This window comes from Callithrix jacchus, chromosome 9 (genome assembly GCF_049354715.1).
Source record: "Callithrix jacchus isolate 240 chromosome 9, calJac240_pri, whole genome shotgun sequence".
Taxonomy (NCBI): domain Eukaryota; kingdom Metazoa; phylum Chordata; class Mammalia; order Primates; family Cebidae; genus Callithrix; species Callithrix jacchus.
This window is the reverse complement of record NC_133510.1, coordinates 84,166,173-84,182,071: the sequence shown is the minus strand read 5'-3', so window position 1 is coordinate 84,182,071 and position 15,899 is coordinate 84,166,173. Positions and strand designations below refer to the sequence as shown.

The 15,899-nt window shown below is 37.9% G+C and overlaps 1 protein-coding gene across 50 annotated transcripts in view; it reads left to right on the top strand.

Moving 5' to 3' along the window:
• PPFIA2 (PPFI scaffold protein A2) overlaps window positions 1–15,899 on the top strand; it is a 506,309-nt gene that overhangs the window by 289,822 nt on the left and 200,588 nt on the right. For all 50 annotated transcript variants that reach the window (XM_078336983.1, XM_078336985.1, XM_078336982.1 and 47 more), the window contains one exon: window positions 5,353–5,454. In XM_078336983.1, the coding sequence (XP_078193109.1) occupies window positions 5,353–5,454 (102 nt within the window). The remainder of the gene's footprint in view (window positions 1–5,352; window positions 5,455–15,899) is intronic.

Sequence of the window (15,899 nt, the reverse complement as noted above, 5' to 3'; positions counted from 1 at the left end):
TTTTTTCTGGGAATCTTGTGGAAATACTGTTCTAAAAACATACTTTGAGAAATGCTAGACTAGAGAAATAACATATTGGTTAAATACACATTTTCACTCAAAGAATGAATAAGACCAATGAACAAATAATAAATCTGAATGCATGAATTATTCAGAGCAATAGGCCCAAATCACTAAGGAATAGAAATATTTTCATTATTTCTTCTGCTGCATTCATTTTCTGTCAGGTGCACATGCTTTCATTCATTCTACCATCTTTGCATTCAGCACAAATATTTATATCACAAAATTATGCTTTCATGATAATGAGTTTCAGCACGAGGGCTAGCCTATTCCTAGGTTGGAGGTATACTGCAGATTTCTTTGCAGAAACTACCAGGATCAGAGCAGATTTTCTGAATAATGTGTTAAATTTGGCAGCTTCCAAGTAGTCACTATATTACCTGATATATGCTATAAAGCATGACAGACAACAATGTCATTGCTATGTCAAATAGTATATTTCAATATAGACAAAACAACAGCTACAAATTAAAAAAGAATATTATATCTTTTATATGTTAAGAAAATTATCTCAGAAAAAGGAACTCCAATAATTACTTTTAAAATTATTTTGGTATCAAAGTCTGAACTTTGAGGAAAGCAAGCCATTTATTTATTATCACACCATGGATTTATTGTTTATGCAGTTTTCTAGGAACTATGCTAAGACCTAAGGATATAAAAAATACACTAACTTGGGGGCCAAGGCAGGTGGATCACGAGGTCAAGAGATTGAGACCATCCTGGCCAGCATGGTGAAACCCCGTCTCTACTAAAAAATACAAAAATTAACTGGGCATGGTGATGCACACCTGTAGTCTCAGCTATTTGAGAGGCTGAGGCAGGAGCATTGCTCGAACCTGGGAGGCGGAGGTTGCAGTGAGCCAAGCTCATGCCACTGCACTCCAGCCTGGGCCTGATGACAGAGCAAGACTCTGTCCCCCTAAAAAAAACAAAACAAACAAAAAAAACACTAACAACCTTGCCTTAAAGGATTGTACTCTTTACGTGCAGGAGACAAACACGTAATTCGGCTATTATAAAAAATACAATTAGATATTTTAAAGCATTAAGAAGGCTAACTAGTGCTTTAAAAATGACTTAGCAGGATGATGAAGAGTATTCGAGGCATAGTAGATACTATGTAAAAGAAACAGGGAAAAAGCTGAAAATATGAAAAGGTAGAAATGGAAATAGGAAAGAGAAATTTTTGACAGTAGGTGAAGAAGACAGACCATCTAACAAGGACGCTTTTGAGGGAATATGACTTCTAAAGGGCATAGACTAGAATTACTACATGTGTGGCACTTTGGTGACAGGTTTAGACTGCTTGTTAATGACAGAGATCGCTGATGGTCCTCAAATGTGAATTCTGAAAGTTCTATAAGGGCAACTGCAACAACTGTGCTATGTTATCTTCATATCTTCAGCATCTAGCACAGGGTGTGATATGTGATAGGTGTTCAATAAATGTGGTATGAATGGCTGGATAGTTAGAAGGATGATAATCTCAGTATGCCTGAGACGTTTGATAAGAAAGTTTTTATTTTCAGCCAGAAGGAGGCAGTGTTGCAGAAATAAAAAAGTTTTAGACTCAGACACAGTGGGTCATATTTAGCTGTGAGTTTGAACAAGTTATTCATCACTGCTAACCTTCGGTGTCCTTACCTGAAAAATAAGGAGTAGACGGTATAATTCAAGTGAAATGGTTAGCTTGGGGCATGGCAAAACAAAGTGCCAACTACTCAAAATGGTATTAATAGTTGCTGTTGTTCTATACGTACTAAACCTAATTAGTTATGAAAGATCAACATTTGGAGTGGTGTGAATTTTGAAAGTTAAAGTTGGTTTAAATTTGACATGTTTGAGGGTAAAAAGCTCTGAAAGTTTAGTGATCTTGGGAAAGATAATTTTTTCAAAAATTGAAGCACAAATCAAAAGGGAAAAGCCTGTGGTTAGGGAAAGAAACAACCTATTATAATCACCCAGCATGCGTTAGATTGTCTGGGTTCAAAGCCCAGCTCCACCATTGACTAGGTATGTGACTTTGAACAAATTACTTAATTTCTCTAGGCCTCAGTGAGATTTTAGTAGTTTCTTACAGTGTATTATTAGGATTGTTGAGGTAATTAATATAAATTGCTTGGCAGAGGACATGACATACATACCGTAAGGTCACAATCAATGTTAACCATATTTGCTATTATTGATATCTTTGTAAGATGTTATGAGGCTCAGTTCATGTTTATGGTAAAGAGAGTAGGTATAGAAAAGATAACTGTCAAAGTATAAAAAATGTTTAATGATTACCTCCATGTGAGGTTTCGGCCTCTATGTGGTCTCAAATACATACATAGAACATACTTGTCTAACACTTTTTGCTCTGTGCGGAAGGAATACTATGCCTTGGACCTTCTAGTTCCCCACACTCTGATTGGACCAACTAAGGGGGATCATGCAACATAATTGTAGTTGTGTTCATTATTTTTCACATTGCTGATAAAGATATACCCAAGACTGCATAATTTATAAAGAAAAGGAGGTTTAATAGACTCACAGTTCCACGTTTCTGGGGAGGACTCACAATCATGATGGAAGGTAAAAGGCATTTCTTACATGGTGGTGGCAAGAGAGAATGAGGACCAAGAGAAAGGGGTTTCCCCTTTATAAAACCATCAGATCTTGTGAGAACTCACTCACTATCAGGGAAGCAGTATGAGGGAAAACCACCCCCATTATTCAATTACCTCCACCTGTTCCTGCCCTTGACACATGGGGATTATTACAATTTAATGTGAGATTTGGGTGGGGGCAGAGAGCCAAGCCTTATCAATTGTAACATTATTTAATGTTTCAGGTAAGGAAAAAGGGCACCTCTAAATGTACTCCAAATCTGAATAATATAAACCCAACTAACAACTAGGTCCAAAATGAAATAGTAGAAAAGCACTAGACTTGCAGTGTGGAGAATTATGTTCAGAGCTGACTCACTCCCTATGGCTTGTGAGTTTTGTGAACTTAGACTTACAGCTTATCATTAGTCAGTTTCCTCAGCTATAAGAGGGGAGTGAGAATCCCTCCTTAGGTATTTAGAGAGCGAGATGGTATAATGAATGTGAAAGTAGCACCTGATATTTGCAAGGAAATTAATAAATGTAAGACTAATCTTAATACATGGAGTCACTAGCCTACTCAGAATCAGTGCCATGATAATAAAAAAGGCCAAGTCTTCTGTCAACTTATAACATCTTGACTAATTTCTGCTTTCTGTTTTAAAAGCTTGATTGTTTTAGTGAACTTACACAATTATAGTTTCTCTTATTTTCAAAGCACAAAAGCATATTTCTCCATTGTAGAAAGTCTGATGATAGAAATACATGGGAAGAAGCCAAAAACCAAAATACATTCATAATTTCACACCTAGAGATACCTAATGTTAAAATTCTAACAGACACATATACTTTTTATCATTAGCATGATGGTAAAATACAGATTTTATTTATGTTTTATCTTAGTGTCATAATATACATAAGCATAAGATTGTTTCTAAATGCCTATGTTAACATGCAAGAAAGAATCTTCATGTATCACTTCTTTTCTCTATCAAAATTATGCAATATATGAAAAACAATTTATTTCTAGAGATAGGTTTATTGCTTTATATTTGTTCCATTTCCATTTACTACCTAAATAAAATGCTCAGAGTATTAGCAACATTTAAGCAGGCAAAATCAGGGGAGAAAACATTTATCCCTATGTAGCCAAAATGTAACAGCGAACTCTTTGATCTAGAATCTAGCCCTAAAGTCTACTCTAAGGTCTTTGAAGTATTCACTTGGGCCGAAGCCATTTATAGAAACTAAGCAAAGTAAGTGGTTTGAAGCAAACAAAAATATAAATTCCATATCTTCCCCAACTTTGTATAATCATATTCATTTACTTTTCATTAAATTTGCCTTACTAGAGGTTAGGTTAACCAAAACTGCCTCCTTCATTATTTTTTTCATCTTCTGAGTGCCTTCTCAGCCTAGAGCTAAGTTTTCTCAAATACTTAAATATTTGATAAGCATCAATTTTACTACTGAAAATCACTCTAAAGCTTTATTATTATATATTTTTAAATTAAATATTTGTTTATAATGTAGAATAGCAGAATAGTTTAATTTCCTGGTCTTCTTATTAAATAACCTTTTCTATGTGTAAAGAAACTTTGCACCGTTAGTAAAAATACCATATCATAATGATCTCTGATCCCATTTAGGGGAAGGAGGCCAGTGAAGATTACTTCATAGTGTCATTAACCACATGAAGATAGAATTCTCAAGAACCCCCAATTTTTTGGTGACAATGTGACCTATTTTTATTAACTAAAAATAAATATTATTTGAGCTCCCACTATGTCCTAGATACTGGTGGTGTAGCAGTGAACAAGTCAAAGTCCCTGTCCACATGAAGCTTACCTTTTGGAAAAACTGAACCATACACAAATTAATAAGAAAATCTTACATAATGTTATCAAATCTTAGGCATATTTATCATTTTGTAAAAAAATGTAGATTCCCCTGCATCATCTTGTTAACAAATAAAATAAATTTCTTAATCTCAAAATAGCACATTTAACAGGTGCTGTTGTTCTGAAGACCCACTGTATTCTGTATAAACATTACTATATAGGTATTAAAGTATACGATTTTTGGAGCTGTTCACAAAACTAGGCGAACTCAAATATTTAAATTACTCTAGGAATAACTTATCAACATTAGATTCAGTGTGATGTAGCTGATATATTTTGAAATATACTTTATATATGCAACCATCTAAGCAGTGTATTGTAATAAAATGTATATAATACACCTGTAATCCCAGCACTTTGGGAGGCCGAGGCGGGTGGATCACAAGGTCAAGAGATTGAGACCATCCTGGTCAACATGGTGAAACCCCGTCTCTACTAAAAATACAGAAAAATTAGCTGGACATGGTGGCGAGTGCCTGTAATCCCAGCTACTCAGGAAGCTGAGGCAGGAGATTTGCCTGAACCCAGGAGGCGGAGGTTGCAGTGAGCCAAGATTGCGCCATTGCACTCCAGCCTGGGTAACAAGAGTGAAACTCCGCCTCAAAAAAAAAATGTATATAATAAATATGAATTAGCATATTTTGAATAATGAATTAAGGTACTTCATAACAGCAATATATGTTAACCAGTCAATGAGGTCAATTTCCCCCATTCTTTTCATTTTGAAATTTGTACATTTATTTATTTCTGCTTTTGAATCTTGAATATTTCTTCAAATATTTTTATTACTTTTCCAGGAATTTGCTGCACTGACAAAAGAATTAAATGCCTGCAGGGAACAGCTTCTAGAAAAGGAAGAGGAAATCTCTGAACTTAAAGCTGAAAGAAACAACACAAGAGTAAGTGTAAAGCAGCCTTCTTGGAATTAATGCCACTTCTAGTTTAGTGTATTACATCCAATACACATATAAAATAGAAAATATATGCATTTAGAAATACTTTAAGCAGATTCTAACTCACAGTCAGTTACTTAAAGTAAAGGAGGATATACTACAAAACTCAAAACAAAAAGACAGGAAACCTAAATTATAGTCACAGCTACTAAATCACTATGTTGCTTTACAAAATGTTCACATTCCTTCTGGCTTTTACTTTATTTGACTTTAGAAAGAAGATCTGGATTTCAATAATGGATTTCAAACTTTCACAGTTATTTTGGGGTTAGGATAATCTCTCAGAGGCTGGGCAAAAGAGGAGAGTTTGGGAGAAAAACAGAAGCTTAAATTATGGATTGCTACAAAAGAGTGGCCTGGATTTTGTCCTCACCTCCTCCGAGCAAAAGATTTATTTGAAAAAGAAAAAACAAATAAAAATAAAAGGCTGGGTGCATTGGCTCATCCTATAATCCCAGTACTTTGGGAGGCCAAGGCAGGCAGATCACCTGAGGTCAGGAGTTCGAGACCACCCTGGCCAACAAGGTAAAATCCCATTTCTACTATAAATACAAAAATCAGCCAGGCTTGGTGGCACACACCTGCAGACCCAGCTACTCAGAAGGCTGGGACAGAAGAATCGCTTGAACCTGGGAGGCAGAAGCTGCAGTTAGCCAAGATTGCACCACTGTACTCCAGCCTGTGCAACGGAATAAGACTCTGTCTCAAAAAATAATAATAATAAATAAAAAGAAGAAAAAGTGTCAAGAAAAAAAATCAACAAAAAAAATTTGCCCGTTAAACAAGGAGTACCTTTAGGTTTTAATAAATCTTCAAGGAGATGTCCAGTTGTGATATTCTGATTTCATGAAACTCATGGAATTTGCTAGATTCTATCCTTGGAAACTCATGTATTTTCATCAAGCACATGACATGCCATATATGATTAAAGTTCAGAATTTGATAAAGCATGCTATATTTTCTTTCAGAAAAAAATCACTAAATTTTATAAAATATGTAAATTACCATATTACCCATATTTAGTACAGTTTACTAAAAGGAAGTAGAAAAAACTTTTATGTGAATGTAGTAAGTTCAACATAAATATTAAGTTGGTGAAAAATAGTCTAAGGGTTATGACTATAACAGATTAATCCCGAAAATTGCAGTAGCTCATGACCTATTCAATTTATGAGTCTTCGATAATAATATAAAATACAGTTCTACTAACTGGGACCCTGTGCCTTTAATGAGAGATTAGGGTTGCTTGCATAATGGATATATCATCAAACTGAATTTATATCCTTATTTATCAGGGTCTTATTTTATGGTAAAGAGAATTCACATACATGCATACATTGAATTGGTTTTTGTTGATACTTGGATGAACTAGGCAAATGGATTGCCTCAAACAGGCCATAACAATGGCAGTTTAGATCATATTATCAGGTGTCAGATGATTTTTTTCTGTTGCCCTCCTCCTCTATATATATTTTCTACTCTGATTTTTTAACTTAACACTGTATTTTTATGAAAATTTAAAATTTATTTTTACCATGACATTTATTCTGCCCTATTCCACTATATTTTAGCACTTTAGATTTCATTCCTTGATGTAACACAGTACAATCAAATGTAAAAGTAGGAGCAGAAAGCTGAGAATGCAGGGAAATACAAAGCTTTGGTTAGGTTTATAACTAATGCTTACATTTAAAATGCACCAGACACTCTTTTATTAACTGTGTAGGATTAACTGACATTTTTTCTTTAACACCTTACTTTTTTCTGCACTTGTCTAGAGATGTTATAAATTTATCTCCATTTTACAGAACAGGCAAGTGAGCTCAGAAAAGGTCAGATAACTTGCCAGAAGTCACGAAGCTAGTAAATAGCAGAAAAGGAATTTGAAAGGTAAGGCAGTCTAAATCTAGAGCCTATGCACTAACCATGAGGCCATCAGCATGATTACTAAAAGACTTATTACAGCTAGAACGTTACTTTCACAGTCAGACCACTGCAGTATGGAGTATCTAATTGTGACTAATTGTAGAGAGCTAAGAGATTTGGTGACAGAATCCATACAATTTTCATCATATTGATCCCCATGAGGCCCAGAAATACCTGTGGCTATTGCATTTGTGAAGGACTCTTAGATAATAAAGGGAGGAAGGTGAGCCACACGTGAAGTAGTCAGGAGTCAAAATGAGAAAAATACAAAGTTCCTTGAAAATAGCAATAACAGATATTGAAGGCATTGATTTTGACCATGCATAATAGTTACTTTTAAAATATAAATAAAGCTGGAAAATATTTTTCTACCTTCTTTAAAGCAGTGATGTGGAGGATGTCGTTGTTGACTACATCAAGGAAACAGATTTATGAAACCTCCCTTGTACAAAATATTGATTATATAATAACTTCTTAAGTTACATAACCACCTCTCACCATTCTCTGTCCCCAGAAGTAGTATATCCAGGGCTGAAAATCAAATATATTTCTCTTCCCACCAAATGCCTTGTCAAATGTTGCTAAAGAAAACCATTTTTATAGCTCCATATAGTTGTTTCTCTTTCTAGATGTTGTGCTTTTCTTCTTTCTATAAACATCTGTCTGCTGATCATAGAGACAAACAACAAGGTAGTGTTTCTTTCTCACATGTAAAGAAACTTTAATTAGTGTCAGGTTGCAAGCAAGTTTAAAGTGTAAGTGATAGCTGGGCATGGTGGCACATTCCTGTAATATCAGCTACTCAGGATGCTGAAATAGGATAATTGCTTGAATCCAGGAGGCAGAGGTTATAGTGAGCAGAGATCTCGCCACTGCACTCCAGCCTGGGCAACAGATGGAGACTCCATCTAAAAAAATAAATACATAAATAAATACATAAAATAAAATAAAAAATAAAGTGTAATTGAGCATTCCAATTTCCAAGGTTCTGATCAACTTGTGGCTGGTTCTCTTTACATAGACGAGTTAGCATATGTTCATGAACTAAGCTAAAGCCAGTCCACAAAACCATGTGTGAATAGGGTCATTTGTATTAATTTTGAGTATTATCAAAAACAATAGATCAGAAAGAGTCCTTCTGTATAATGATATTTGAATGAATTATACCATCTTCCAAAATAGAAAATAGAAGTTCCAGTGGGAGTGGAATAAAGGTAGGGAGGGGTAATGATAATATAATAGCTAACATTAAAATCTAAGTGTTTTATAAATGCTTTATATTTTTAACTCAATTGTCACAGCAATCTCATTATCCCCATTTAATTCAAGAGAAAACTAAGGTAAAAAGTAACTTTCGGGGGGACTGGGAAGATGGCGCTGTAGGACCAACTCAGGATTGCAGCTCCCAGTTAATCTGCAGAGGGTGAGTGGATGCCGCATTTCCATATGGATCTTTATTGTCCACAGACTAGGAGATACCCAGGTGTAAGAGCCCCATGGGCCGCGAGCGTGGCAGTTTGGGCTGGCACGGCTGTTTGGGCTGGTGCAGCTGTTTGGGCCGAGGCCGCAGCACAGCGACACTCCGTACAAAATACACTGGTTTGGTTGCCCTGTTAAACCAGCAATTGGAGATTTTGGAAGGCAGATTAGCACATTCATCTGAATAAACGGGACTTAAACAGAAAGCCAGGCCAGGAGATTCCCGGACAGCAATGTGGTTTGAGCCGGCACAGTGGGTCACTGCACGGGAAATCACACAGATCCCGGCACTTTTGCAGCAGGTGACTGAACACCTGGGAGAGAGTCAACCGTTCAACTTAAAAAAAAAAAAAAAAAAGGGCTCTGAGGCAGGGAGCCAGGTGATCAGGCTCGGCAGGTCCTACCCCCACAAAAACAAACAAAACAGCAATTGGAAACGCTTGGGGTTGAGAGTTTCATGGCAAGCACAGCTGAACCCAGGACAGTGCAGCTTGATGGGGGAGGGGCATCTGCCACTACCAAGGCACACAGCCCCTATGGAGGTACGCTGCCATTGCTGATGAAGCATGCCATTGCCAAGGCAACCCGCCATAACAGAGAGAGTCTGCCACTACAGAGGCGAGCCACCATTGCCACTGCAGTTCTAACCACACCCATATAAACAGGGCTAAAAGGAATTACACATGGCAGCAGGGCAGAGCCTACAGCAGCTGGGTGGAGCCCACGGCAACAGGGCAGAGCCCATGGCAACAGGGTGGAGCCCACGGCAGCTCATGATAGCCACTACAGGCAGGCAGTGACTAGACTGCCTCCTCACTTGGCAGGTAAGTGCAGTGGATACTCATAAATAAAGCCCTAACTCCTTGGGACAGAGCACCTGAGGAAAAAAAGAGGGGGAACTTTATGAGTTCTGCTGCAGCAGACATAAACGTACCTGCCTAGCAGCCCTGAATGAACAACGGAGCTCACAGCTCATCACTAGAGCTCCTATAAAGTACAGACTGTCTCCTCAAGCAGTTCCCTGAGCCCCATATATCCAAAGAGTCAACTCACAAAAGACTGATCAGACTGACATTTGGTGGGCATCATTCAGGGACAAAGATAGCAGAAGAATAATCTGGTAGCAACCCTCATGGTTCCGCAGCTGCTACAGGAGTTCCCTAGGCAAACAGGGCCTGGAGCAGACCTCAGCAGTCCTACAGCAGTGGGGCCAGACTGTTAGAAGGAAAACTAAGAAACAGAAATACTTCATCATCAACAATCTGGATGTCCACTCAGAGACAAAATCAGAAAATCAGCAACCACTCAGAAGACAGGTGAATAAATCCACAAAGATGGGAAGAAACCAGTGCAAAAAGGAGGAAAACACCCAAAACTAGAACACCTCGCCTCCTAGAAAGGACCAAAACTCCTCACCAGCAAGGGAACAAAGCTGGACGGAGAATGAGTGTGATGAATGATGGAATCAGACTTCAGAAGGTGGGTAATGAGAAACTTCCGTGAGCTAAAAGAACATGTTCTAAATCAATGCAAAGAAACTAAGAACCTTGAAAAAAGATTTGAGGAAATGATAACAAGAATGGACAACTTAGAGAGGAATATGAGTGAATTGAAGGAGCTGAAAAACACAACACGAGAACTTCATGAAGCATGCACAAGTTTCAACAGCCTAATTTACCAAGCAGAAGAAAGGATATCAGAAGTCGAAGATCAACTCAATGAAATAAAATGAGAAGCCAAGATTAGAGAAAAAAGCACAAAAAGGAATGAACAAAGTCTCCAAGAAATGTGGGACTCTGTGAAGAGACCTAATCTACCTTTGATACGTGTACCTGAATGTGATGAATAGAATGAATCCAAGCTGGAAAATACTCTTCAGGATATTATCCAGTAAAATTTCCCCAACCTAGCAAGGCAGGCCAGTACAGTCCAGGAAATACAGAGAACACCACAAAGATATTCCACAAGAAGAGCAACCCCAAGGCACAAAATCATCAGATTCACCAGGGTTGAAGTGAAGGAGAAAATGCTAAGGGCAGCCAGAGAGAAAGGTCGGGTCACCCACAAAGGGAAGCCCATCAGACTCACAGCAGATCTCTCGGCAGAAACCCTACAGGCCAGAAGAGAGTGGGGGCCAATATTCAACATCCTTAAAGAAAAGAACTTTCAACCCAGAATTTCATATCCAGCCAAACTGAGCTTCAGAAGTGAAGGAAAAATAAAATCCTTTGCAAACAAGCAAGTACTCAGAGATTTTGTCACCACCAGGCCTGCTCTATAAGAGCTCCTGAAAGAGGCACTACATATAGAAAGGAACAACCAGTACCAGCCATTCCAAAAACATACCAAATGCTAAAAAGCATCAACACAATGAAGAATCTGCATCAACTAATGGGCAAAACAGCCAGCCAGCATCAAAATGGCAGTATAAAATTCACACATAACAATATTAACCCTAAATGTAAATGGGCTAAATGCACCAATCAAAAGACACAGACTGGCAAATTGGATAAAAAGCCAAAACCCATCAGTGTGCTGTATCCAGGAAACCCATCACACATGCAAGGATACACAAAGGCTCAAAATAAAGGGATGGAGGAAGATTTACCAAGCAAATGGAGAGCAAAAAAACAAAAAGCAGGAGTTGCAATTCTGGTCTCTGATAAAATAGACTTTAAAGCAACAAAGACCAAAAGAGACGAAGAAGGTCATTACATAATGGTAAAAGGATCGATACAGCAAGAAGAGCCAATGATCCTAAATATATATGGACCCAATACAGGAGCACCCAGATATATAAGGCAAGTTCTTAACGACTTAGAAAGAGACTTAGACTCCCACACAATAATAGTGGGAGACTTTAACACTCCACTGTCAATATTAGACAGATCAACCAGACAGAAAATTAACAAGGATATCCAGGGCTTGAACTCAGACCTGTAACAAGCAAACCTGATATACATTTACAGAACTCTCCACCCCAAATCCACAGAATATACATACTTCTCAGCACTACATCACACCTACTATAAAATTGACCACATAATTGGAAGTAAAGCACTCCTCAGCAAATGCAAAACAACTGAAATCATAACAAACAGTCTCTCAGACCATAGTGCAATCAAGTTAGAACTCAGAATTCAGAAACTAACTCAGAACTGCACAGCTTCATGGAAACTGAACAACTGGTTCCTGAATGTTGACTGGATAAACAATGAAATGAAGGCAGAAGTAAAGAAGTTCTTCGAAACCAACGAGAATGAAGACACAACATACCACAATCTCTGGGACACATTTAAAGAAGTCTCTAGAGGAAAATATATAGCAATAAGTGCCCACATGAGAAGAGTGGAGAGATCCAAAATTGATATCCTATTGTCAAAATTGAAAGAGCTAGAGGAGCAAGATCAAAAAAACTCAAAACCTAGCAGAAGACAAGAAATAACTAAGATCAGAGCAGAACTGAAGGAGATAGAGACACAAAAAATCCTTCAAGAAATCAATAAATCCAAGAGCTAGATTTTAGAAAGATCAACAAAATAGACAGACCACTAGCCAGACTGATAAAAAAGAAAAGAGAGAATAACCAAATAGATGCAATAAAAAACGATAAAGGGGAAATCACCACAGATTCCACAGAAATTCAAACCATCATCAGAGAATATTACAAAGAATTCTATGCCCATAAACTAGTAAACCTGGAAGAAATGGAAAAATTCCTGGACACTCTTGTCCTCCTAAACCTAAACCAGGATTAAGCCGAAACTATGAATAGACCAGTAACAAGGCCTGAAGTTGAGGCAGCAATTAAAAGCCTACCACACCAAAAAAAGTCCAGGTCCAGATGGGTTCACAGCCAAATTCTACCAGACACACAAAGAGGAGCTGTACCATTCCTTCTGAAACTATTCCAAATAATCCAAAAAGAGGGAATCCTTCCCAAATCATTTTATGAGACCAATGTCATCCTGATACCAAAACCCGGCAGAGACTCAACAAGAAAAGAAAACTTCAGGCCAATATCCATGATGAATATAGATGCAAAAATCTTCAATAAAATACTAGCAAGCTGGTTGCAACAGCACATCAAAAGGCTTATCCATCATGATCAAGTAGGATTCATCCTGGGGATGAATATGATCAAGTAGGATTCAACCTGGCTCAACATATGCAAGTTTAGAAACATAATTCACCACATAAACAGAACCAAAAACAAAAACCACATGAATATCTCAATTGACGCAGAGAAGGCCTTTGACAAAATTCAACAACCCTTTATGCTAAAAACCCTCAATAAACTCGGTATTGATGGAACATATCTCAAAATAATATAAGCTATTTATGACAAGCCAACAGCCAATATCATACTGAATGGGCAAAAACTGGAAGCATTCCTTTTGAAATCTGGCACTAGACAAGGATGCCCTCTCTCACCACTCCTATTCAATATAGTACTGGAAGTTCTAGCCAAAGCAATCAGGCAAGAAAAAGAAATAAAGGGTATTCAAATAGGAAAGGAGGAAGCCAAATTGTCTCTATTTGCAGACGACATGATCGTATATCTAGAACCCAATCGTCTCAGCCCAAAAACTCCTGAAACTGGTAAGCAACTTCAGCAAAGTCTCAAGATATAAAATCATTGTGCAAAAATCACAAGCATTCCTATACACCAACAACAGACTTAAAGAGAGCCAAATCAAGAATGAACTGCCATTCACAATTGCTACAAAGAGAATAAAATACCTAGGAATACAACTTACAAGGAACGTAAGGGACCTCTTCAACGAAAACTACAAACCACTGCTCAACAAAATAAGAGAGGACACAAACAGATGGAGAAACATTCCATGTTCATGGTTAGGAAGAATCAATATTGTGGAAATGACCATACTGCCCTAATTTACAGACTCAATGCTATCCCCATCAATCTACCATTGACTTTCTTCACAGAACTGTAAAAAACCACCTTGAACTTCATATGGAACCAAAAGAGAGCCTGCATAGCCAAGTCAATTCTAAGCAAAAAAGAACACAGCAGGAGGCATCACACTACCGGACTTCAAACTACACTACAAGGCTATAGTAATCAAAACAGCATGGTATTGGTACCAAAACAGAGATATAGACCAATGGAACAGAACAGAGGCATCAGAGGCAACACAACAAATCTACAACCATACAGTGTTTGATAAACCTGACAAAAACAAGCCATGGGGAAAGGACTCCCTATTTAATAAATGGTGTTGGGAAAACTGGCTAGCCATATGCAGAAAGCAGAAACTGGACCCCTTCCTGACACCTTACACTAAAATTAACTCCAGATGGATTAAAGACTTAAACATAAGACCTGGCACCATAAAAACCCTAGAAGAAAATCTAGGCAAAACCATTCAGGACATAGGAGTAGGCAAGGACTTCATGACCAAAACACCAAAAGCATTGGCAACAAAAGCCAAAATAGACAAATGGGACCTAATCAAACTCCACAATTCGGCACAGAAAAAGAAACAGTCACTAGAGTGAATTGGCAACAAACAGAATGGGAAAAAATTTTTGCGGTTTACCCATCTGACAAAGGGCTGATATCTAAAACTTACAAAGAACTCAAACAGATTTACAAGAAAAAAACAAATAAGCCCATTCAAAAATGGGCTAAGGATATGAACAGACACTTTACAAAAGAAGACATACATGAGGCCAACAAACATATGAAAAAATGCTCATCATCACTGGTCATGAGAGAGATGCAAATCAAAACCACATTCAGATACCATCTCACACCAGTAAGAATGGCAATCATTAAAAAATCTGGAGACAACAGATGCTGGAGTGGATGTGGAGAAATAGGAACACTTTTACATTGCTGGTGGGAGTGTAAACTAGTTCAACCATTGTGGAAGACAGTGTGGCGAGTTCTCAAGGACCTAGAAATAGAAATTTCATTTGACCCAGCAATCCCATTACTGGGTATATATCCAAAGGGCTATAAATTGGTCTACTATAAGGACACATGCACACAAATGTTCATTGCAGCACTGTTTACAAAAGGAAAGACCTGGAACCAACCCAAATGCCCATCGATGATAGACTGGACTGGGAAAATGTGGCACATATACACCATGGAATATTATGCAGCAATCAAAAATAATGAGTTCATGCCGTTTGTAGGGACATGGATGAATCTGGAGAACATCATTCTCAGCAAACTGACATAAGAACAGAAAGTGAAATACCGCATATTCTCACTCATAGGTGGGTGATGAACAATTAGAACACATGGACACAGGGAAGGGAGCACTACACACTGGGGTCTATTGGGGGGAATAGGAGAGGGACAGTGGTGGGGGGAGCTGGAGAGGGATAGTCTGGGGAGAAATGCCAAATGTGGGTGAAGCGGAGGAAGGCAGCAAAACACACTGCCACGTGTGTATCTATGCAACTATCTTGCATGTTCTGCACATGTACCCCAAAACCTAAAATGCAATTAAAAAAAAAAGTAACTTGTTACAGGCCTATAAATGGCTTATACATGAAACACCCAGGGAGTCCACTACTTTATTCTCAGTTTACCCTATACACTATGTATTTAAGAAATCATATTTCTTTGTCATGCACAATTCACACGTGATGCAAAAGTATTATGTTTAAGGAAAAACAGAGTTTGTTCAAATTTCTGTTTTTTTCTTTTTTTAATTCTCACTCTGTTGCTCAGGCTGGAGTGCAGTGGCACAATCATGGTTCACTGCAGCCTAGAGCTCCCTGGACTCAGGTGATCCTCCCACCTCAGCCTCCCTAGTAGCTGTGACTACAAGCACATGCCACCACACCCAGCTAATTTTTGTAGAGATGGGATTTGCCATGTTGCCTGACCTTGTCTGGAACTCCTGGGCTCAAGTTATCCGCCTTTCTTCACCTCCCAAAGTGCTGGGATTATAGGCATGAGCCACTGCTCCTGGCCTATTTAAATTTTTATAATTCAATCCTAA